Source organism: Polypterus senegalus, chromosome 5 (assembly GCF_016835505.1).
Source record: "Polypterus senegalus isolate Bchr_013 chromosome 5, ASM1683550v1, whole genome shotgun sequence".
Taxonomy (NCBI): Eukaryota; Metazoa; Chordata; class Cladistia; order Polypteriformes; family Polypteridae; genus Polypterus; species Polypterus senegalus.
Window position 1 is genome coordinate 183,324,615 of NC_053158.1, and position 26,119 is coordinate 183,350,733.

The following is a 26,119-nucleotide window of genomic DNA, read 5'->3' on the forward strand; positions in this document are numbered from 1 at the left end:
GCAAAGCATAGAATTATTAAATTTAAAATTATATATCAAGTGCATCTCTCTCATTTAAAATTGTCCAAAATGTTTCCAGGGCAAGATCCAACCTGCAAACCCTGCAATCAAGCACCGGCCTCACTGGGTTACATGTTTTGGGCCTGTACCAAATTTACATCATTCTGGACCAAAATCTTTAAATGCCTTTCAGACAGCCTTGGTGTCACAATCCCTCCTAACCCACTAACAGCTGTGTTTGGTGTACTTCCAAATGGGCTTAAAGTGGAGAGGGATAAACAAACTGTAATTGCCCTTACTACACTATTGACACGTAGACTTATCTTGCTCAATTGGAAGAATCCTAACTCTCCTATTCCAAGTCAGGATAACTTAGATAACTGATGTTATATACTATTTGAAACTGAAAAAAAATCTAATTTGCACTTAGAGGATCTGTACAAAATTTTTTCAAAACCTGGCAGGAACTAATCGATAACATTTTAAAATAAGCATTTAAATTGAGGAAGCAGGTTCTCTCCCCTCTTTTACTCCATTTACCTTTATTCATTTATTATTTCATCTATTCATTTGTCTTTACTAGCATAAAATCTTACACTGCTGGCCTAGCTCTCTTTCTCAGGGGTGGGGGTTGATTTGTTTCAAACCTTTTTTTTTTCTTTTTGTAAAACTTGAGTTGTGTATGGAATGTTACTTGATTTTAATAAATTCAATAAAACTATAAAAAAAATTAATCTAACACTTCAAAATGAATTTTACAAGCAACACCAATAAAACAATTACTTTGTTCACTCTAATATCTGAATGCATACAAGATGACCATTCCACAAACTAGCAAGTATTTTTTCAAGTGAACTGAATTCACATGTATAGTTTGAGCTAATTATCAACATATGATGTTCTCTGAACCTTCCAATATACACAACAAAATCACCATAACCAACAACACCACACAATGGTAATTTTGCTCATAAATTTCTTCCATGGCTTGGATATTGATTCATTTCTGAATAGTTGTTGAAGCCAGAGGTACAACATATATGTCTGGAGAAAAACATGAGTGAATTTTTCTTAAAACTGGGTGGGAACAATCAGACAGATCACCAAGTGTCACGTTTCTAAACCAATCCAACACCTCATGAACATGGTGCTCAAAGTAGAGGCAGTGATTTTGAACTGCAAAGAGCAGCAGTGCTCTTGATAAAATGGTCTGAAAGAGAGCAAGCTTCTGATTACAAACTGTCTACAGTTGAAGTTTACTGAAAAAAAAAAACTATTACATATAAAATGTGTGTGCAGAGAGCAGATTACATATTTTAAAAGTAAACATAACCCTTGCAAAGGGAAAACCTTTCTGTAACACCAGATTATACATTGGCACTCTAAGATATCAATGAATGAGTGGTAAACGTGAACTATACATCATCACATGAACTGTGTGTGTTCTCTGTTGTTCAGTTACAACGATAGTGTAGGAGTCAATGTAAGTTTGAAAGAACTGGTACCTGTATTCATGAAAATATGAACAGCAGCACATACATTTTAAGTACAAAATGTGTCACACCTCATCAAAAGGACTGCCATTAAGAGAGCTGATAACAAAGAGCTACAGGAGATGAAGGTTTCAGTACTCAAAGCATCCAAATTAACAAATCTGCTGAGCGACACCAGTAAAGAATGGACAAGCCTGCACAAAATCCAACGTCTAACTTCATGTCTAAATGAGTAATTAAAGTAAGTCAACATCACTGTCTAATTGGAAACGCAAGTATACCCTGCCAGAATATAGCCATGGAATTTTAGCATGTTGTATATGCATAGAGCATAATGTTTATCTAAAATCTATTTGCTGTTCTGATGTCATATATGGATGCAATAGTCAAAATGACAGAAAGACACTGTAGCAGACAGAGACAGAAGTATTTCTCAAATGTGCAGCCTTGTAGCTGTGGTGGTCTGTGCGTATGTGTGTGTTTGTCTGTCCATTTCTATCCTCTGTCACAGTGCTCATTACTACTCACAAATAATTTTTAAGCTTCAGAGACTTTTTGTTACTCAGTTCCTGAACTGATAACAGGAAATTTTATCTAGACTAATTCCTGAAAGAAAAAAATGCCTAGAGACAACAAAACCTTTGGCATATGACTGAACTAGTCGGAAATATTTACTTGCTGTTTAACTGCCCAGGACTGTTTTACTTAATATCAGTATCTTAAACATAGCCATCAGAAGTGTGTTTAACCTGGGCATTTTCTGATTTTCATTACACATATGTAGACATAAAACTCCATTAACTTTTATAACTTGAGTTTCCCAAAGATACATGACTCTACATTCAACCTGGTAATTATTGAAAGCATCAGTATCTACTTTTTTTTCCCTACTCATATCTCTTTACTTCAATGTTTATTGTAAACTTGTTGTAAATGAATGCAATAAAGGGTGTTTGCCCATATTTAACAGATCACCTATGGTATCAAACCCACAGCAAGCAAGTAAAAGATCTAAAAGTATGCATATTGGGCTACGTTTTTTATAGAAATATTAACTGGGCAAGGAGAGACACTAACTAATGACTACAGGTTTTAAACTGTATCTTCAATCACTGAAGAGAATGATTAGAATGTCCAACATTTATAACCAGACTAAAATATAAAGTGACAAAAAGTTGGACACTATCTTTCTGTAAAAAACTTGAAATTAAGAGTGTAAACTGAATAAGTAAGTGTCACTTTGTAAGTGTCACACTATGAAAAATGCTGGTAACATGAAACTATAGAAAATTTTTATATATGGAAAGTACAGTCCCTGACAAAAGTCTTGTCGCTTGTGAACAAATTGACCTGAAGTGCCGCTAAAATATATTTCTAATCAAGATTTTGTTACAAGAAATGGGTCATTTTAATCCCATCAGCATTTGTAATAATGTTTCAGTGCAAAACGAAACTGACAAAAAGTATTCTAATATTCACAGCTTGGTAAAGCCCATTGAGTCAATTTTTGGCAAGACATAAGTGTTGCCGCCTTGTCATATGAGCTTCACCTGTGACTAATAATGGATCAATTAGGTCTCAGGTGTGTATAAAAAGAACCCCATACACTAGACCTTCACATCAACTGCAACTAGACCTCTGCAAACATGCCTAAGATTCACCCCGAGACTAGTGTTGATTATCAAGAGGCTGAAGACCAAATGCACTGCTGATGTGGCAAACACCTTCAATGTATCTCAGCGTCAAGTTCAGAGGATAAAAAAAGAATTGAAGAGACTGGAGACATTTTTGACAAGCCCAGGTCTGGAAGACCCTGCAAGACAACTGTTCGAGAGGACCGTTTGTTGGCTCGAAAAATCCAAGGCCAGCCCATTTTCCACTGCAGCAGAGCTCCACGAGACCTGGTCACCTGAAGTCCCTGTGTCAACCAGAACAGTTTGTCAGATTCTGTCTCGAAATGGCCTCCATGGTCGAATCAGTGCCCATAAGCCAGCACTAAACAAAAGACAATTGAAAAACCGTGTGGCATTTACCAAAGCCCACAGCCTGCTAAAAGGATGGATGCTGGAAAAGTGGCAGAAGGTGGATTTTTCGGATGAATCTTCTGTTGAATTACACCACAGTCACTGCAAATATTGCAGGAGACCTACTGGAACCCGCATGGAGCCGAGATTTACCCAGAAAACAGTGAAGTTTGGTGGAGGCAAAATCATGGTCTGGGGTTACATCCAGTATGGGGGTATGCAAGGGATCTGCAGGGTGGAAGGCAACATCAATAGTCAAAAATACCAAGAAATCTTAGCTACCTCTTATATTCCCAACCATAAAAAACGCCAAGTTCTGCAGCAGGATGGTGCTCCATCGCATACTTCCATCTCCACATCAAAGTTCCTTAAAGCGAAGAAGATCAAGATGCTCCAGGATTGGCCAGCCCAGTCACCAGACATGAACATCATTGAGCATATGTGGGGTAGGATGAAAGAGGAAGCATGGGAGACGAAACCAAATAATATTGATGAACTCTGGGAGGCATGCAAGACTGTTTTCTTTGCTATTCCTGATGACTTCATCAATAAATTGTACGAATCCTTGCCAAACCGCATGGATGCTGTCCTTCAAGCTCATGGAAGTCATACAAGATGTTAAATTTGGACCTCACAGCACCACTACTTAATTTGCTGACATATTTTTGGATTTGCAGTAAAGTTGTTCATTTTCTGTATAGGCGACAAAACTTTTGTCTTGCCCAAATTTGACCTTTCTGTCTTGATTACATGATAAATCTTTTTTCAGTGAAACTAATTTATTTCAGTGCATTAAACATCATTTGGGTAGGCTTTAGCTTTTCATATGAGCTATTTCTAACACCAGTTGATTAATTAAAAGTCAGGTTAATAGCAGGAGTTTCTACAAAATAGAGAAGCGACAAGACTTTTGTCAGGGACTGTATAAAGTATCCTGACCACAAACAAAATTCATTATAATTAATTTCATTTTCTCAATATATGTAAAAGAAATCTTTTTTTTTTTTTAAAGTGATGCACAGTATTAGTTTAAAAGTGAGAAGAAAAAAAAATTAGTTGGAGTTTTTTCTTTTCCCTTGATGGTGAAAAAAATGAAATTAGATATTCTGATAGTACATCTAAATCAGTTCTCCACATCCCATATGAAATCATTTACACTAATGTGGCAGAGACAATATGTCTGATGCATAATTATCAATTATTAAAATTTCTTTTCAGTACTACAAGGATACTTACCTTATCAGTAAGTTGTTGATTCCACAAACCAATATTAAACATTATTTTGGCACAGATAGGAAAAACACCCCAGACATTACAACACTGCTTTGCAAAAGCTGTTTAGCAACTATATAAATTAAAACAGCAAGGGTGGGCATATTTATACTTTTAAAAGGGAAGACCAATTCTGAAAAACAGTCAGGTTATGCCAAAATTAAAAACCACTCATGATAGTATGTTGTTTTATATTATAAACAGCATAATCTTGAAAAGTTAATGTTATGCCGTAGGAAGGTTGTCATACACTTAAAAAGAATGATGAAGAAAACACAAACCCATACGAAAGAAAACAGTTTGCCAAAGATGATGACATGTATGGTGATGATCACCCTCAGATGGACTACCAAAAAGCAAATTGTGCCAAAGGCAATTTTAAGAGACAAATAAAAACATTTCCTACCACTTTTTCCATCTCCTCACGCTCCCACTGAGATGTTTCTCGCACCATATCCATTTCCTAGTAAAACAATACATACATTATAAAATATGCGGAAGTATTTGTTTTGCAATCTTAAACCTTTATAACATACTATAATGGAAATCTTTCTCTTCATTAGTAAAGTGTACTTCAATAATTTTATTCACTTCAAAGCACAGCAAGCAGCATTTAAAAGCTCACAAACTATTATCAAATATTGTCTCCATTCTGCCATCCCTTCACAATCCTCATTTTGACACAATGAAAAGAAAAAACAATTGTGCACTGTCTAAGCAGCAGCACAAATATAAAAGAAATTGTGTCAATTTAAAAATGATTCTGTATATCTACTGGTATAATCATGAAATTCATTAAATAATTATAGAACTTGCTACATGTCTGAAGATTGTATAAAAACATTGTTACTTGAGAGGTTAATCTTTCTCATTTGAACGATCTATCTTTATTTTCATACTGAAAAAAACACAATAAAGCTATCTTAAATTGAGCTGTACCATGCCTATATGAAAATGACTGACTAACTGCACCTATACTACAGTATATATTACAGTACCACTGGCTTACTTTCTGGATAATCTCCATCTCTTCCGGGCTGAGGTCACGGTCGATAGATGAAATACTCTCCATGCTGTTCTTTCGACCAATTCCAGCAGCAAATGGATTAGCAATGATTCCAGGTGATGCCTGAGGGTGATGGAAATTGTTCACTACTTTACCCTGTACATTTTATAGTAAGTATTATATTGATATGTTTTACAAATGAGTACATATTAATATGTATCAATTTTAAAAATAATTACAAAAATTAAAGTCAAGGATACATACATCAAAGAGATTACTCAGAATACAAATTAACAGAATAATTTATTATTTTCAAAAGCACTAAAAGTGGAAAGAACAAAAATTTGGAAGTAGTTAAGATGAAATTTCTTCATATTACTCAGTACCCAATACCACTGCTGAAAACTACCTTCCTTTCTCAGTATGTAGTAAAATTATAGACCGCTAGAAATAATAAAAAATCTTTCTGAAGAAAAGTCATCAAATCATACTTACAAATAAGTGTGCAAAATTAAGTATTAAAATTGAATTAAAAAGGACTAAGGATTATTACTGCATTAAGAGAAGAAAAACAATACAAAATATAACAATAATATAAAATATTTTACAGCATCTCCCAAGATAATCACCTCAATAACTGCAGCGTCTTTGGGGTCAAAGCCATCGCAGACCAGAATGTCCAATGTGTCACCAATACTTCTTAATATTCTCACCGCTTCTGCATGAGTCATACCTAGAAGACTGTGATTGTTCACTTCCAAAATTCGCAAGCCTGCTTTAAGTCTACCATCTCTAGCAGCAGCACCATTAGAATTAACCTACAATAAACACAGACGTTTTTTCCATTCATGAGAAACCATATATAACATTATTTCATTGCAGGTGCAAAATTAACTGCAAAGCAAAGGTTAAATTCAGTATTGATAAATTAAAAATGAAGACAATAATAAATCTCTCCATGTAAACATCTTGTTATAAAGATCAATATAAAATTATTAAGCAGTAAAACATTAAAAAAAATATGCATCATTAATATGATACACATAATTAGTTTTCCCTTTTTTGATATATTTCACTTGGGAATATAAAAGAGAAGAGAGTTATCCAAGAAAGTTTTCTATATTCTTCAAAAAAGTGGGGAAGACCCCACTGATTAAAGTCTATTTTTCTCTCTTTCATATAACACATTTGTTTTAGACAATGTGAAACAGAGAGTGGTAAAACAGACTTCCTAATAAGAAAGATTAACTGGTGAACAGACAATATGATACAATTAACCACATTACATAAGCACATTAACATTTCAGAACGTACATATACTCTAAAATAATTTCAAAAATGAACAATTATTTTATCAAATCTCATAACGTCTGAAAGACTTCCAACAGTATGGAGAAAATATGACATTCGGTTAGGTCCGAGTTTAAAATAAAGTTAAAATGTGGTAAAAATCTTGGGTAGATTTTTTGGAATTCTAAGCTTGGAAAGGCATGGATTTAGACATTAGTCTTTTGTTAATAGGACTGTTCAGATACAATGACTATGCTAGTAAAAGTGTTCAGTTTAAGAAACAATGCTGTATTATAGTGACCAAGTTTATACCTTAAATGTGGAAATGTTTCTGAAAAAAAAAATATTTTTATCACAAAGTTTCTTAAACAGTGAAAAAGTGCATTATTTATACAAGTCCATTAAAGTCTGGATATTGTAAAGAAGCATAAATCACGTTAGAAATTCCACCAGTGAATTTTGAACCAAAGTATATTTATTGTGAATTTGACAATTTATAAGTGGAAGAGTATACAGTCGACCCTGCAGTAAGGAATTACCAGATGAAAGTGCAGTTTTTGCCAAATCCCTTTAGTCTTATAATTGGCTACCCTGTAAGACAGATGGAAGTCCTGAAGAGCTGGCCACCAGTTTACTATGTTTACAATGACAATATAATCAATCAATTAATGGGAAATATTAATCATCTCTGAGAGCAGTATCTTAAATTGATAATACTGCATTCTTGATCTTTTCCAATGCAAAAAACACATACATAATTTGAAGAAAAGTGAACAGAGTTTTGTTTAAATACCTTTGATATGAAGATACCCTCATCAGTTGGATCAAATGGGTTCCCAGCATGCCCCTTTGCTCCACCTCGAATGCTTATGCCTAGTTTCTCTCCAGACATCTTCTCTATTACAATGTTCTACATTTGAATAAAATATGCTGAATGTAAAACAAACTGATCTAAAACTGTTACAAAAATGACCAATCTTTACTTCTTTTCCATGCCAAATAGTGTTGAGAGAAAATAAGGTAACATCCACCAACTAAAATCTTAAATTTGAAACTGAGAATACCTCATATTCTGAGTTATATTACTGTTAAATAAAATAACTTCCAAATCTTTGATTCAATACAATGAGAAATAACATTTGACTGAGCTTTGTTTCTGAGCCAAGTTGTCCAAAAACAACTATTAAAAGTTATTATGTACTTATTAGTTAAGAAAAATGTTTAAAGTAAAAGTAAAAAAGTAAATATTAGGAATTTAAGTTAAAATAGTTGAATCACCAAAAAAAAATTCCTATTTGTAGATCACAAAACACTTTCTTCTTTTAATTTTTATGACCATTAAATCTTCCGCAATGATTTAAAAAAGTGAAAAATCTGAAAAGTGAATATTTATTTTTGTATACCGTATTTACTGATTCACTTATATCAACTCAACTGTAACCTCATTGTTATATTCCCCTGTAGCAAATGGAACAATCCTTATCCTATCATAATGTCACCTTAGACCGGGTTTATACTTCACGCGACGCAACACATGCTGTAGCCGATGCTCCTGCTACGCAAGAGTTGTACTGTTTATACTTGGGCGCATACTTTACGTAAATCTGGAGGAATCCACCAGATGGCAGTACGAGATATTATCACGGTGAGCACAGGTTCAGCTTTGCTGTGTTGTGATGTGCCTGGAACACCCATTAAATTTCGATGACACTTTACCACAATATCTCTGAAAAGGATGTTTAATGATTACATCCATCAGTCCAGGGATTTGTCTATTTCAGCTAGCATTGGGCACTAGGCAGAAACAATCCCTGTACGAGGCATCAGCTCATCACAAGGTGAATACAAGCACTCACATACATGGACGCTATTTTAGTGTAACCAAATCTGCATATCTATGGCAGGAAACTGGAGTACACTGAGGAAACCCAGCAGGAAAACATGTAAACTCCAGGCAGGGAATATCAGCGACGTGGCTCCCTGCAAGACAGCAGCACTAATGCTCCGCCACCGTGTCACCTCCATGTGTGTAATTATTAAAAGTATTCATTATTTAAAGGAAATTACAGATTTATCTGCAAAATGTAACATACATACGTTAATGCATTTCATCATGAAAGTGACATCAAGTATAAATCTAAGGAATCTAAATGTGCAGAGAGTTGGAATATCATACAGTTAATGTGCTCAGTGTAACAATCTATTGCTGGAGATCCACTGCTGTTAGGACCAGAGGAAGCCCTAGAAAAAAAGACAGCACAGATGATGTATATCAGACTTTTAAAATGTATCGTGTCATTACGGTTGGGAATATGCGACGCTTGAATATAAAAGCACCACGAATACATCTGTATGTCGGCATTTTGCTTCACCACATAGAACATTGAAGCACGCACATCGATCTCGTAGGATCCACAAAACGGCTTTCTGTCACATGTAGATAGTAAACAGAGACTTTGATGTCACATTCCAACTGTTAGCACACTGCGCCACCCGACTTTTTGCTGGTACTGCAACTAGAGCACGTGTCACGTTAATTTCTGAGGACCTGCTCAGAGAACGCATCAAATGAACACTGGGAATGAGTGGCAGCCATGATGCAGGCGCGTGGAAAGAATACTAGGGCAGGACGTTTTACACTATATACTCAGAATTTTAGGCAACTTGAAAGCACTTGTATTTGCTGTTTATCTTGATATGTATCCATTTGAGCTAATGTGTTACACATTTTTAACAATTCACATGTAACAAATTCTTTTGCTATTCTGGAGGAAATTCACTAAGTAAAATCTAGTTACATAAAGCATTTGGTGATGGTTGTACAAACCTGCATTCCAGAAGGAGCTGGATCTCTCCTCACCAGCATTCGGATTTCTTGTTTATTAGAAAGTAGTGCCTTCACGGCTTCCTGATGTGTGGCATGCCTCAGGTCAATGGCATTTACCTCTAAGATCCGGTCACCCACCCTTAAGCCGCTCTGAGCAGCCAGGCCTTTGGGTATTACCTGCAAATCATGATGCATGTCAATAATGGGACCAAAAGAGAGTGTACATCTGGCCTAGAACAACACATTTTTCACATTTTACTGCATTTAAAGTTAGAATGCATATAGAAAATGAGTCTTACAATTGATATAAATTCAATGTTGATAGTTGGCCAGTGAAACAGGGTGATGTAGCCTAGAGTCCACGCATTCACTCTCACACACACACACACACGGTGTGTATAAAAAAAGTATTCATCATCTTGAAACTTTTAACATTTTATTTTTATATAATATTAACTCACAATGGATTTAATCTTTCTTTTTTGACACTGATTAACAAAACATTACTTAATGTCAAAGTGAAAACAGATCTCTGTAAAGTGCTTGTGGTGAGAGGATTTTTTTTAAGAATTGGCTCATTGTAAATGTCATGTCCCACCGGGACTCTGTGCTCTTCCAAATATAAATAATCTGGAAAAGAATATAGGCAGCAGTCTGGCTAAGTTATAAGATGATCCCAAACTAGGGGAAAATGGTTGATAATGTAAAATTACTTGATTTATTACAGAGGGACTTGAACAGCATACAGACATGGGCAGAACAAATTTAATGTAAGTAAACATAACGTTTTATATGTTAGAAGTAAAAATGTTACATTTGGAATACGTAATGGAAACTTTTAAAAATGAATGTTCAACTTTTGAAAATGACCAAGAAATCATCACTGTCTATGTAGTCTATGTATTCCAGACAGTGTATGGAAGCCATTAATGAAGGCTAACAGGACATTAGGTTATAAATCAAGATGTGTAGAATATGTGTCATGAAAATCGTGCTTAAGATATAGGATATTCTATAGAGTCTTTGTCTGGAGTGTTGTGTGCAGTTCTGTATTCTCTTGGATAGACACAGCATCATTAGAGAAGGTCTACAGAAGTAAAACTAGGCTAATTAAATAAAAGGAGATTAAGAGATAAGGTGATTTAAGTTATTAAAATTATGAAAGGAATTAATACAGTGAATCCCAATTATTTATTTAAATTAGGCTCTCCAAACAGAATATCTAGACACACATAAAAACTTTTCACACAAATATTAGGAAATGTCTTCTTCTCAAGGAGAACCATAGAACAAAAGAAAACAATAAATGGCAAAGTAGGGACTTCAGAAATTTGGCTCAATGTTAATCTGGAGAAATTAGGTGGATAGGATTGGCAAGCTTTATCTGGACGAATGGCCTGTTCTTAAAATTGTTCAAATATTCTAATATACGTCATAAGTTTGACATTACCTAAAATTGCATTCTTAACCATTTTGAATTTTCTTCTTGTTCACAGCATCATTAATCAAAGCAGTGTGAATAAAACATGAATCATACAGTTGAAATTTGAATTGCAACAAGGTGGAGATGCCACCCCTTAAATAACTAAATGAACACAGAAACCCTTTAAGACAAATTTTTCAACACTGAAACCAAAAGACTCCACTTTTGCACAGGGCATGAAATTACTTGTTACGTGTACAGTGATCCCCCACCTATCATGGAAGTTACGTTCCAGACCCATCAGCGATAGGTGAAAATCCGTGATACAGACACACCATATAAATACATTTTTTTTTTTTATAGTTTAGACCTTAAAATACCCATCCCACACACTTTAAACACATGTAAACTTATTAAAACACACTTTGTAAACACATATGATATGTGGATGTTGGGCTAAGGATATGAGTAACAACTCTCTATTATATAACATTTTAAGGTCAAGCAAGACAAGGCAGTGAGACAGAAGGACAGCTGCTGTACAGGCTTTTAAATGATTGACACAAAGAGCGACAAGCTGAACAAGCATCTTGGCAGAAGCAGCACAAAGTCCACTTCTCCTTAGCGTGCATTCTGCTCCCCACCCAACCCCCCCACCCCACAACTGGAAGTGGCAGGAGCATAGCGCGCTTCCTTGCAGGGACGGCTTTGAGCGAAGCGATCGAGACCAGATCATCTTGACGACACGCAAGACTAGACAATACAACCTTAGGAAGCAAAACCCGTGAGACAAGAACTTTTGCACGTCACACCCTACTTACAAACAATTTAAACAAGTTCACTGACATCTAACCTAGCAGTTGTTGGAATGCTTTTGGCAGACAAACTTCAGGTACTCCCAGCTGTTAAAACGATGACAGGCAAAACACGCAGCTTGCCAGCAGCAGCTGCAGAAAGCCAGCAGATGATCCAAGCACTTCTCCTTAGCGTGCGTTCACCCCTCACAACGCGAAGAGTGACAAGCAGAACAGGCATCTTGGCAGTAGCAGCACAAACCCAGTAGCTGATCCGTCCACTTCTGCTTAGCATGCGTTCAGCTCCCCTCTTCACAAAGCAAGTGGCAGAGACGTGAAGTTGCAAAAGGACAGCTGCTGTACAGGCTTTTAAGTGATTGAATACATAAGACACAATGTTTCTCCAGATATCAAGATTGAGCCTGATATGGCAGTGCAATATTTACAACAGAGAATGTAAAAGGCAGGAGGCATTTCTGGGCATGGAAACCACTCGGTAAGTGACATTTCTTTGATCGATGGTGATCACCTCGATAGACATGTTAATGGGGGTAGGTTGGAACGGTAAAAGAAATGGATACCTGAACAAAGTAAACTAAGTCTAAAATACCTACACAATAACTATATGCGTAATAAACAAACAATAAAACAGCGGAGAAGCTGTGGATTAAATAAAAAGGCTGCAGTTATCAGCAAGGAGAAAGGAATACCATGGCGAAGGAAGGAAAGGAATGAAGAGACAGGAGCAACGGACAGCCTTATATGGGCAGGCAGCCAATTACGTGGGAATTGTGGGGATGCAATATAGGCAGGCAGCCAAATACGTAGGAGGCGTGGGGGATGGGGGACACAACTCCGCCTCACACGGTGACCAAGCTGAAGGCTATGGACATATATATATATATATATATATATATATATATATATATATATATATATGTAGGATTCAGTTACGCGTAGAATTTTGAAATCAAACCTGCTTAACTTTTGTAAGTAACCTGTAAGGAATGAGCCTGCCAAATTTCAGCCATCTACCTACACGGGAAGTTGGAGAATTAATGATGAGTGAGTCAGTGAGGGCTTTGCCTTTTATTTGGATGGATGGAATGACAACATTAATAGCTTAATACAGCTCCATATTTTACTGTATACAGTTATGATAAATTAACTTACAATGAATAAAGCACAGGCAGCAAAATAAAACATCAAAAAAAAAAACCTGTTTGCCTAGCATTTAAACATGCAGAAATCTCACCTTGGATATGAAAACTCCAGGTTCACTAACTCCAAAAGGATGACTAGCATGGTCACTACCTCCAACAATGCTTAGCCCTAGAGGGCCACCTGCCTTCACCAGACGTACTTCCTATATAAAAAAATCCAGAAACATTTGAGAAATGATAAAATACTTCACAAGTTATTAAGAAGAGAAAGTGCTTCAATGATGAAATAATTCCTTTCCTCATTGTTAATGAAGATGCCTAGGTTTCTTATGCAAACCTCAGCATTAAATCTGTCAACAGTACTATGACACACTAAAGTAGCTCTATGTCCTTGAAAATGATAGGAAATAAATTTTATTTTCAAATGCATAAATAGTGTTACATCTAAAAAATGTAACAGTATAACCAACAGTTTGTTTTTGACAAAAAACAAAGAGCCAAGCAAAATGACACCTTTTATTGGCTATATACACTCTAGAATATAATTATACTCTAGAGTGTACATAAACACAGGGAACTCCAGTTTCTGTATTACATCTTGCCTGAAGAAGGGGCCTGAGTTGCCTCGAAAGCTTGCATATTGTAATCTTTTTAGTTAGCCAATAAAAGGTGTCATTTTGCTTGGCTTTTCTCTACATTCATAATGGCTAACACGGTACATCACCCTAGTACTACATACAAAAAACCAAAGTAATCCAAGATGCTAAAATGGAATGATAACTGTCACTCTGTCATTATCATAAACATTACTCAAGAATATTTCACTACAATATGCAATTCTTACCTCAATTGGGTATTCATCCTCCAGCATTCGGCTTAGGTGGCTGTTTTGAGTAGTCTCTGCATCCTCCTCAACACCTTCCTGATGACCGCTTTCTGATAAGAAGGGTGGAGGAGAATGTGGCCGTGCCCGGTGGAGGCTGGGTGATTCACCCATGCCCTTGGCATCCACTGTGGGCTCCGAGATATCACGCTCAACAAGCAGAGTGATGGTGGGAGATGTGCCAGTAAGAAGTGCTACTGCCTGATCATGTCTGGCTTCTGTCATGTCTACACCATTGATCTAAAACAATCCGCAAACCATACAATAAACGACAACAAGTTATTACTATCACAACCGCCATCCCGAATGACTCAAAGCAAACACAGGAAGCACTTAGCAGTACAGTCTAAATAAATCACTGGTCAGATTTTGTAATGTACAAAGCTGCTGTGATCTCTGTAATATTAGAATCTTTTTCTTTTTATGTTTTTTGGCTTAATTTGTCATTTCTGTAGCACTCAAAGCATATGTGCAACAGAGGAAGAATTGTGTCTGACAAGCATCATATTTCAATACAAAAAATGATCTGAGAAAAGAACTTGTGTTAAACTTTTTAGATAACTTGAGATTTAAGCATATCTTGAAATAATCACAGGTTGCATGTGATTAATCTATTTATTGCTCTAAACTACTACATTCATGCCATGAATTTGTAAAATCCAGGCCTTCTTCTGAAAGGTAATTATCTTTATGTACTTAGAGTACAAACACACTAAACAAAGAGGCATAAGAAACAACAAAGATCCAGACCAACATTCCTATATAAGCTGGATCTTTGGATCATAAACATGATATTCTCTAAAGCCAATGTCACATTAGGTGACAATTTGTCATGGGGATGTCAGATTTGCTGATCACAGTCACTGATCTCATTGCTGCACTAAGTCAAATTACACAACTGAAATACTACAGCTCTCATCACACTTACTGACTGAGCGCCGATCTTCCAGCAGAATCGCGTTCACCCTTTTTCTCACAGCCAATGGAGTGTTACCACTAGAACATCGCTGAACGAAGGGGTAATAGCTATGGTACCTTCTGTCACAATTTCAGCTTTTTTTTTTCCTTTTTTCCATTCTCTCTTAGTACTTACAACAGAAGACATAAGACAGATGAGCTTCTCTTCTGTGAGGTTCAAACCACATGTGTCCCTTATTTCTTATTGCTACAGTCTATGCATTGTACATCCAAATGAATGCTCATTGGTTCTCAACGCTTGCATGCAAAGAGTCTGGTTTGTTTCAGTCACTCTGCATGTCACATTAGATGCTCAACTTCATTGGAGCATGCTTCCAAATGGCTACGAATACGAAAATGAAGATTACAACTGAAAATCACGAGAAAAGTCATCTAATGTGATATAGCTGTAAGCTTTAACTGTCATTTTTAACGTTAAATACATTAAATAAATTAATTACTTAGAAGAAGATACTGTATTTAATGCAAAGAGCATTGGAAATTTTCTGTGACCAATATGTCTTTGTGTCCGATTTTGGATTTGAAACAGATTACAAGTTTGATGTATGGTAAATTACTTGCAAAGCCTTTGTCATAACAGTAAATAACAAAAAAAAAAGTCATAAATGGCAAAAATGAAAAATAACTTACAGACCTCTTTGACTGAATGAGATCAAAAAGTTACATTACAGATAATTACAGCTATATTTCTGGAGCATAGTGCATACCAACTTTAATTAAAATAAAGAAAAAAAAATATACAGTCAAAAATGTCCTACTACTTGACTAACTGCAAAATATTTTCTGACAGTAGATGAAGGCAAAGAGCTAGCACTGTTATGACTGCATTTTACCATCACAGAAGCAAGCATAAGAGGGGTGTTCAATAATTTATCTAAGTATGAAATAAAGAAGCAAGCACGTTGAACCAAGCTTGGGTATGTTGTGACATGTCTCAAGGTTATTCATGCACAGTTGTGGCTCAGTGCAAGTCTAACATTCCAAGAGACAGGATGTCAGGAGAGTCACCATGTGAATCAAGTAAGAAAATACTAGATTTGGAGCAATGTTCAGTGATTTCTCATAAAAGAAGGGAAAAGGCCAAAGGAGATCCATGAACACAAGACTGCAGTGTATAGTGAGTCTTCCACATCATACTACAAAAGCAAAATTTTGGAGCAAGCAGTGGAAGATTAATTTAATATAATTATATGTATTATATATTGGGTTTAAACAGGTTACATTTTAATACATATTGGGAAGTTTGAAATTTGGAAGTACACCTCATGAGAAGGACCTAGACTCTTTGCATTCTACATTCAGACAAGGAACACAAAATGATGAGGAAGGCTAAAAGGATATTAGGTTATATGGCATAATGTGTGGAGCGTAAGTTATGTAAGGTTATGATTAAACTATATAACAAACTTATGAGGCTGCACCTGAAATATTATATGCAGTTTTTGGTCTCTGCAATGCTAATGAGACAAAGTACTGGTAGAGTAGACTCAAAAAAGAGCTACTAGGCTAATCTCAAGTTTTCGGATATGAGCTATGAGGAAATATCAAAAGGACTGAACATTTTCATCTTAACAAATGGAGATTAGGAGGTAACATGATCAAGGTATTTAAAACTATGAGGAGAATTAGTACCGTGGATCCAAACTGTTACTTTAAAATCAGGTCTTCAACAAGAACATGGGGACACAAATGAAAACTTGTTCATAGTAAACAACCCTTGGGGGGATGTGGGCTGGGGGGAAGGTGCGTGAGTCAACAGGACAGGGACCAAAGTACACTGCCAGAGTAACACAATTCAGTGACTTGAAATTAAGAAATGAATGTATATGTCCATCAGTGGCCAGTAAAAGTCTCGATTTTAATATCATCAAAATAAGACCTAAAACTGCATATTTTAATAAGAAGAATTAACAGCTATTGCTCCAACATGAGGCTCAAAGTTAATATTCTCAAGTTAAATGTTCAGGCAAATTCCAGGCTGTTATAAGTGCATGAGATGCTTTAATACAATCATGCTTAAGATGAATGTATATTTAAAAATGTAATTTATCTTCTTGGATTTTTATTATTTTAATGTGTACCATTTTTTTCTTTTAGTAAGGGAATTGTGAAACTGAATATGCGAATCATACAAAATCCCAAGATGGAACACACTAAAATGTGAAAGCAGGATAAGATTGAAATATGCTCAAGGAACTATATATACAGTATAGTGAAAGAAATAGCACGCCCAAAATTTCAGATTTCCAAGCTGTGCTTTTATACTAAAAATGCACACAATGCAAAAAAAACCCATCGTTTAGTCTTGTTAGCTAGTTATGCATAACAGCATAGTGTATAAATTCAGAGGTATAGTGAATAGAAATTTAAAATCTTGATGTAGCATTATAAAAATTCAAGTCATCCAGGAACACAAACCCACACAAGGTTACTCATTCTGAAACTAACAATGTATAAGGTGTTATGTTTATTTATTTTTCAACTTTTTAACTGTTTAAATTAAACTGCTCTATTTAAAATGTTATAGCATATGGACATATAAATATCCAGAAATAAAACTGTAATTTGACCTAATTTCCACATTCCATCTAAAATTTAAAATGTTTTTTCAAAGTGGCAAAAGACACAGTTTAAGGTTATTTATCATAAACCTTCTGGAAATACAAAGGCAACTTATGATGCCTATTATTCTTTATGCTTTTGTGAGGTTTTTAAGGTTTGAAGAAGTAATACCAGAAATTATTATTTGAGTAAGTAATAGACTCAGTGGCAAAAAGAGTAGACAAAATGTAACTGTTGATCCTTGGATTTTTCATAAACACATAAAGAACCACTTGGTCTTGGTTTTAGAATGTTAAAAGTGGTAATTAACTCAATTCTGTATAATTCATGCTTTGACAAGGCTTACTGGTTATAGCTCCAAACAGAAGTCAGCACTGACCATACAGTTTCAGCTCTTACCATTGGCTGATATGCTGCTGCCGCATTGATAACACATGCTGTTAGCAAGGCAGCTAGCACATATATCCCCATCACCATCACCAAGCAAATACTGAAAATACAGGGTCATGCAATTTTAAACTGAAGTGAAATACAAAAGACAGACAGAAGAGCCCAATTATGAAGAAAGACTCTCAAGCTAAGAGAAGAGGAAAAGTGAGACATTAGAATCAAAACCAGAGGAAATTAACCACAAGATTTAAAGGCTCATTCCAAAGAGTGAAAAAATGCTGTTAAATACCAGAATGTAATAGTAGTATGGATTACATCCAGTGTGTAACAAGTAACACTCGGCAGGAATATGAGTACAAACAAGTGAACAATAATCCCATCCATGCAAAAAGGAACAATGAAAAACAGAGATGAGTATAATTAAGAATCAAATTTTTGATTACACCATTGACATTCAAACAAACACAAAAAACTGCAAAGGTGGTTTTGGGGGATTAATGCTGCCAACAAGCACACACAAACACACACAAGCACATATCAGCACAACAGATTGTTTTTATTGTTTTAAAGTAAGCCTGCAAAGTAGATAAAATGAGTTTCAACTATTATATGACTAATACAATCTCTAACGATAGCACACACTCTATAAACAGGATTCATTTCTTCGTTTATGCAACTTCCAAAGATTGTTATTGCAGTCACAGCTTTGAGTGCACAAGTGTTTACGATTCTTTTGTTTATATTATTCATAATTGTTTAAGATTCTGAAGACATACAATTACTACCAAAACAAAACTTACAGAAGAAACAGGGTATGTTACTATTATAAGGGACACTTCATTTATCATTTTAAAATATTGTGTTAACATGCTAAATATGAAAGCCTTAACATGTAATATTAGTAAGAATGTATTGAAAAATGTTTTTTTGTTTTTCAAAAGTTGAATTTTATTATCTTCAGACATTAAATGTTTTTGGAGATCACAGCTTCAAGTCTTAATGAAAATACTAACTGCAAACTGTATACCAAGAGAACAGTAATATACTAGCAGATTACACCGAGCACACAGGTTTTATAAAAATGTACCTTCCTACTTCTTATAAAGAATAAAAAGATGAAGTTATGCTCACTTACAGAAATAACTCTGTCTCCAACCTGAAGAACCCCGTCACGATGGGCAGCTCCACCTTCAGCAATTCGAGAAATGAATATTGCCTGTAAGCACACAAACACAGAATTTATAATCAAGATCCTATTAGGTCTATATTGGCCTGCACAAGCTAAGGAAGAGAGGGAGTTCAGTTGTCAAAAAAATCTATATGCAAGAATCTCAAAGGACAGAACACAAAAAGCTAGTAAACAGTAACCGGATATAACATAGGAGAAATGAAAAACACAATGGAATATACATTAAAAAAATAGGAGGAGTGAAATTACATTGTGACAATTATGGATTTCAACTCACCACAGCAGAAGACTTTCAAGAGGATTACAAACAGAAAGGTTTTGGTGAATCTGTTACTTGTTCTAAGACTAGACCTACTCCTAAGACTGTGTAGGAAATTACACAGTGCACAAGTACCCGGTGGCCAACTCCACCTGCCTATGTCAAACAAGTTAGGGAACCCTTTAAATAACAGGCAAGGGAAAAAGACTTTATCATGGCCCTTGACCTATGGTACTGTGTTTACAGGAGGGGTGAGGGGGACCTAATTTGTTGCCAAGGTTGTTGAAGGACAGGCAATGGGTAAGAGCACTGAAGGAGAGGCAATACAAGGAATGTGACTTGGAATACTGAGAATAAGAAATGAAAAATATTGAGCAAAGCAAACATTAGAAGAGTACATTTGTGTCATATACAAGAGACAAGAAAGCTAAAGATGCAAAATAGACTTCAGTAGAATAGCAGAAGGTCTAAGTTTTTATTGCATGGGAGCAGTGATGTCAATGCTGAAGCTGGTTGAATTGTGTAAGAAAATAGGATGATAAAGTAATTACAGTAAGTTATAAGAGTAGAATGAGTGTTAAGATAACTATTAGTAAATGACCGTTGAATATAGTCTTAGGCATATGCTCGACAGGTTCCCAGACACTATAAAAAGAAACATGAAATTTGGGATAGGATGACGAAGACGGTGTTTGGGGTGCCTCAAGGGAAGGTGACTGTAATGGGTGGTGCCTTGAATGGGCACAATGGGGCCAGATCTGATTATTATTAGAGAGGTTCACGGGGGTTTTACCTTTAGTACCAAGAGGCAAGAGGACTCTAAAGTGTGCTGTTGCAATAGAAATGGTTAGATCAAACATCACTTGGTTTTAGGAGATCTGCTAAAGAAAAATAAGAGAAAGGGTCTGGTAGAATAAATTAGTATTAAAAATTTAAAAATTTTAATTTAAATATCCGGGTGCTCCGGGAGTATGGGGTACCGGACCCCCTCATAAGGGCTGTTCGGTCCCTGTACAACCGGTGTCAGAGGTTGGTCCGCATTGCCGGCAGTAAGTCGAGCCCGTTTTCAGTGAGAGTTGGACTCCGCCAGGGCAGCCCTTTATCACCTAGTCTGTTCATAACTTTTATGGACAGAATTTCTAGGCGCAGCCAGGGTGTTGAAGGGGTCCGGTTTGGTGGACTCAGGATTGGGTCACTGATTTTTGCAGATGATGTTGTCCTGTTTGCTTCATCAGCTCTCTCTGGAGCGGTTCGCAGCTGAGTGTGAAGCGGCTGGGATGAGAATCAGCACCTTCAAATCCGAGACCATGGTCCTCAGCTGGAAAAGGGTGGAGTGCCCTCTCAGGGTTGGGAGAGAGATCCTGCCCCAAGTGGAGGAGTTCAAGTATCTCGGGGTCTTGTTCACGAGTGAGGGAAGAATGGAGCGCGAGATCGACAGGCGGATCGGTGCGGCATCCGCAGTGATGCGAGCTCTGCATTCGTCTGTCGTGGTGAAAAAGGAGCTGAGCCATAAGGCAAAGCTCTCAATTTACCAATCGATCTACGCTCCTACCCTCACCTATGGTCACGAGCTATGGGTAGTGACCAAAAGAACGAGATCGCGAATACAACCGGCTGAAATGAGTTTCCTCTGCAGGGTGTCTGGGCTTTCCCTTAAAGATAGGGTGAGAAGCTCAGTCATCCGGGAGGGGTTCAGAGTAGAGCCGCTACTCCTCCGCATCGAGAGGAGTCAGATGAGGTGGCTCGGGCATCTGATCAGGATGCCTCCTGGACGCCTCCCTGGTGAGGTGTTCTGGGCACGTCCAACAGGGAGGAGGCCCCGGGGAAGACCCAGGACACGTTGGAGGGACTGTCTCCCGGCTGACCTGGGAACACCTTGGGATTCTCCCGGAAGAGCTGGAAGAAGTGGCCGGGGAGAGGGAAGTCTGGGCCTCTCTGCTTAAGCTGCTGCCCCCGCTTATCCGACCTCGGATAAGCGGAAGAGGATGGATGGATGGATGAATGGATGAAATTTAAATAAAAAAGTAAACTGCATATATGCATATTTCATTGAAACCATTAAATTATTATATAAACATTAAATTATTATATTAAAGCAATATTTTGTGGTTTTATTGTTTATCATATTGAGATTAGATATGACGTGAATGCATGAATGAAACTATTACATTAGACCAGAAGCAACTGTTAGTGTAAATGGCATGATTGAATGTTTTGCTTTAGACCGGAGAACTAGATTAACTCTGTTGGCAATTATTTTTGCCATTTCTACTTAACCTCTCACCATCCATTTTCATAAAATAGCACATCCAGTATAATCAGGACATTGTAAGATACGAGCTTGAAAATAATATTTAGCTATGCAGACTGCACGGTTCTTTATTCTAAAAATCCATATTTACCATTATCAAGTGTAATAGGTACACTGAAGAAATTACCTAACATTTCTGGACTAAAAATTAACTTGGAATCACAATTGTTAAAGAAATGCAACAAAACGAAGGCACAAATGTAAAGATCAATTTAAAACTAATTTTTGCAACCTATTGGAAAGTGTTATGCTAGATATTAATAAAACATAATTTCTTCAGCTTACATTAGAGGGGATAATTAATATTGTCAAAATGAAGCCCTCTTCGAAGTCCTCTTTATAGGGTATGATCTGTACAAATACTACCATTGACTTACATTAATTAAATAGGAATTCAGGGGTTCAACATTAACAACACAGAAGACACTCCAAAGCCAGGATGTTACTGTCAGTTGCATACGTGAATGGCAATCATCTTTTCCAACCACACTTAAGAAAGCTTTCAATATATGGAAAATATCTGGCATTATGACTTCTGTATTGATAATATATTTACATTCTTCAAGCATCTGCATTATCAAACTTAAACTTCTAGTCAACCATCTCCTCTAGTACATACTAGCCAGAACTTTTGTTAGGAGTACTTGCCAAACTCCCTTACTTGCTTTAATATATGTAGTAGAAACTAAAATATCTTGCAATAATACAAATATATGTTAAACATCTACCATACTTAGAAAATTCCCTCTACAATGTCTTGAAATAGCATATGAAAAGGGATCAATCAGAATTTCAGATAAAGAATGAAACCTGTGACAATATATACTAATAAATCTATGTAAAGATGGTGTAATTTAACTAAAAATTATACACTGCACATACTTATTTTGACTTCGGGTACATAAAGTGCACCCAGACCAAGACCCTAATTGTGAGTGAAGTAACATTTGAACCAAAGAAAACATCTCAATTAAATTTGTTCACCTTTTGCAGAATTACAAAACTGAATTATCTTGTTCAAGACACGTGAATTTTTAGACCAATTAATTATATCCTGATCAGTTACATCTATTATTGAGGACTACAGTGGGATTAGGTGTGCGGTCTAGCTGTTAATCAAAATCAATTAAATTATTTGTTTAATAATTGACTTTTAGTTTGAAATGTACCTATTTTACATTTGACTGAATTGTGTTTTACTTGTTGAATGTGATAGTTAAGTTAAAAAAAATCCAGAGGGAAAAAAAAAACTTAGACTATACTTATTTTTCACTCACAAATTATTGAGAGTCTTAAACTAGGCTTCTACCAAATATCCAAAGAAATTTGATGTTTTACTGTTTTAGTAAAACTTACAAATCTGGACATATATACAAATGCTTGAAAAAAGTACAACCATAACCTTAAACTTAAGCAATAAAAACCTGCATCCTCAGAAACTCAGAAATAAGATATTTGTAAAAAGAAAAGCTAATTAGTTAAAGTGTTCATCATAAGAGCTAACAGTACACTGAATAAGAGCATAGTTACAAAGAACACCTTGTCTCACTGCAATGCCCCAGTTTCAAACTTGCCTATAACAGAGTTATGCATTCACTAAAACACATATGGTGTTGTGTATGAATAAAATTACTCAAAGAGAAGAAACTACATTAATGTAAATTAAGACACACAAGTTAAAAAGCTACAAGCTAAAAGTTTTAAGAATACTGAACAAGAAATAAACTTTTCTTTTACAATGAGAAATGTGCATATAAAATAACTTATGTAACATTTATAGTAGTATTTACTCAAGTAATTTATAGCTCCATCTTGGTATAACTGCCTCCTCCTGAAACACTTACCCAATGAAGGGAATCTTTTTGTTCTATTCAGGAAAAAGATCAGGATTGTAAATGTAGAAAGCATGTACATAGTACACACAAAATAACTGTATCCAAAAATACCATTCCATGTAACTGTGGTTGGTCACTGACCCTATCGGGTATCAGATATTTCTATACTTAACATCAGTTGCCTGAGCAACGTAAAAAAATGCTGTGCTACAAATGGAGTTGGTGTTTTAAAAAAAGAAGAAAAATACGCTCTGACTGTTGAATAATTAATTTGGTGGAAGCATAAACTGATTACTCAAACTTACCCAAGGTTCACCATACAAACTTATACAGAATAACTGGAATGCTAATAATTTGACATTTAAAAATATTATAAGCAATATACTATTTGAAATTGAATTTTAGGAAAATTTAAAATTTTCTAAAAAAGCAAAGCAAAGCAAAGGAGAAGTACAATGTAAAAACAGTTTCCACTGTAATGCAGCCCTGACTTACCGTATCACCTGCACGATAAGGAGTAGATCCTTTACCACCTGCGATGCTGAACCCCAATCCTTTATCATTTCGCATGAGGGATGTTGTGAGTCTCTCTCGCTTTCCAGACTCCTCCTCAATTTCTGTTGGGAAAGGCATCCCGCTACGTCTCTCTCTAGGGAAGTAGTCATCTTCTGGTCTTAAAGGGGTAGTAGTGATAGCATTTTCAGGCTCTACCATGCGCTCTCGGAGAACAGTCATAGAAACAGCAGTCCCTGAGCTTCGAAGGGCTTCCACAGCTTTATGATGTTCTGCATCATGCAAATCTACACCATTCACCTAACGAAATTCAAATCAGGTAAAATTTAGTACTCTACAGCTAACACACTTTTAATTACAGTGTAAAATTCGGAGGATCTAATACAGAAAATATGCATTAAAGTAACACACAAAATCACTGTGCACAATGTGTAAAACAAAAATATGTGCATTAGTATCTATAGACTTTTTCCAGTTTGCATATTATTAATTAGTTTTTATGTAGTACTAGTAATAACATAAGTAATGTAAACATTGTAAAATGTGTTAAATACTGTACATACATATACAGTAATCCCTTCTCGATCGCGGGGGTTGCGTTCCAGAGGCCCCCACCGCACTAGGTGAAAATCCGCGAAGTAGAAACCATATGTTTGTATGGTTATTTTTATATATTTTAAGCTCTTAAAAACTCTCCCACACTGTTTATAAATATTCTCCGCACAGTTATACAGTAAACCCTCGTTTATAGCGGTTGATCCGCTCCAGACAGATAAATGAATTTCCAAGAAGTAGGATTCTTTATTTATAAATCTAATATTTTCGCAGTTAGAGCATTGAAAACCTGTTTACAACCTTCTAAATACGTTTTTTAACATTATTAGAGCCCTCTAGACATGAAATAACACCCTTTAGTCAAAAGTTTAAACTGTAACAAGACAGAGATGACAGTTCTTTCTCACAATTAAAAGCATGCAAACATATCTTCCTCTTCAAGGTGGGCGTCAGGAGCGGAGAATGTCAGAGAGAGACAGAGTAAAGTAAACAATCAAAAATCAATAGGGCGGTTGCGCTTTTAAGTATGCAAGCACCACGATAAAGCGGTGCAATGAAGGGATCAATGTGAAAGTAGACTTTCAGCATTTTTTTTTACAGGTGCATCCGTATCTTCAAAGCAAACAGCCACTGTGCAAACAGCCCCTCTGCTCACACCCCCTCCGTCAGGAGCAGATAATGGGGCCAATCATACGCCTCCCTGATGGTATTGCATGATGGATAAGTATCTGCCTGTATTTCTCAGAGAGAGTGAGAGACAGAGAAAAGCAAACAATGAAAAATCAATACGGGCTGTTAGAGCTTTTAAGTGTGCGAGCAGCGCGCGGGAAGCATATCGTATATCATTGAGGAGTTTTAGTTAATATGTAATATGTGCTCTGATTGGGTAGCTTCTCTGCCATCCGCCAATAGCGTCCCTTGTATGAAATCAACTGGGCAAACAAACTCAGGAAGCATGTAACATAAATTGAAAGACCTATTGTCCGCAGAAATCCACGAACCAGCGAAAAATCCGTGATATATATTTAGATATGCTTACATTTAAAATCTGCGATGAAGTGAAGCCGCGAAAGTCGAAGCGCGATATAGCGAGGGATCACTGTAGTTGTGCTTGAAAGTTTGTGAACCCTTTAGAATTTTCTAGATTTCTGCATAAATATGAGCTAAAACATCATCAGAATTTCACTCAAGTCCTAAAATTAGATAAAGAGAAACCAGTTAAACAAATGAGACAAATTATACTTGTTCATTTATTTATTGAGGAAAATGATCGAATATTACATATTTGTGAGTGGCAAAAGTATGTGAACCTCTAGGATTAGCAGTTTGTTTGAAGGTGAAATTAGATTCAG

General features: G+C 36.1%; 1 protein-coding gene across 18 annotated transcripts in view; it reads right to left on the reverse strand.

Annotated features, from left to right (window-relative positions):
* Positions 1-26,119, reverse strand: part of scrib (scribble planar cell polarity protein) — a 281,005-nt gene that overhangs the window by 96,769 nt on the left and 158,117 nt on the right. For all 18 annotated transcript variants that reach the window (XM_039753714.1, XM_039753729.1, XM_039753727.1 and 15 more), the window contains 9 exons: positions 24,195-24,512; positions 19,241-19,321; positions 14,137-14,415; positions 13,385-13,495; positions 9,913-10,089; positions 7,879-7,995; positions 6,425-6,613; positions 5,799-5,918; positions 5,196-5,252 (listed from right to left, as the gene is read on the reverse strand). In XM_039753714.1, coding sequence (XP_039609648.1) covers positions 5,196-5,252; positions 5,799-5,918; positions 6,425-6,613; positions 7,879-7,995; positions 9,913-10,089; positions 13,385-13,495; positions 14,137-14,415; positions 19,241-19,321; positions 24,195-24,512 — 1,449 coding nt within the window. The remainder of the gene's footprint in view (positions 1-5,195; positions 5,253-5,798; positions 5,919-6,424; positions 6,614-7,878; positions 7,996-9,912; positions 10,090-13,384; positions 13,496-14,136; positions 14,416-19,240; positions 19,322-24,194; positions 24,513-26,119) is intronic.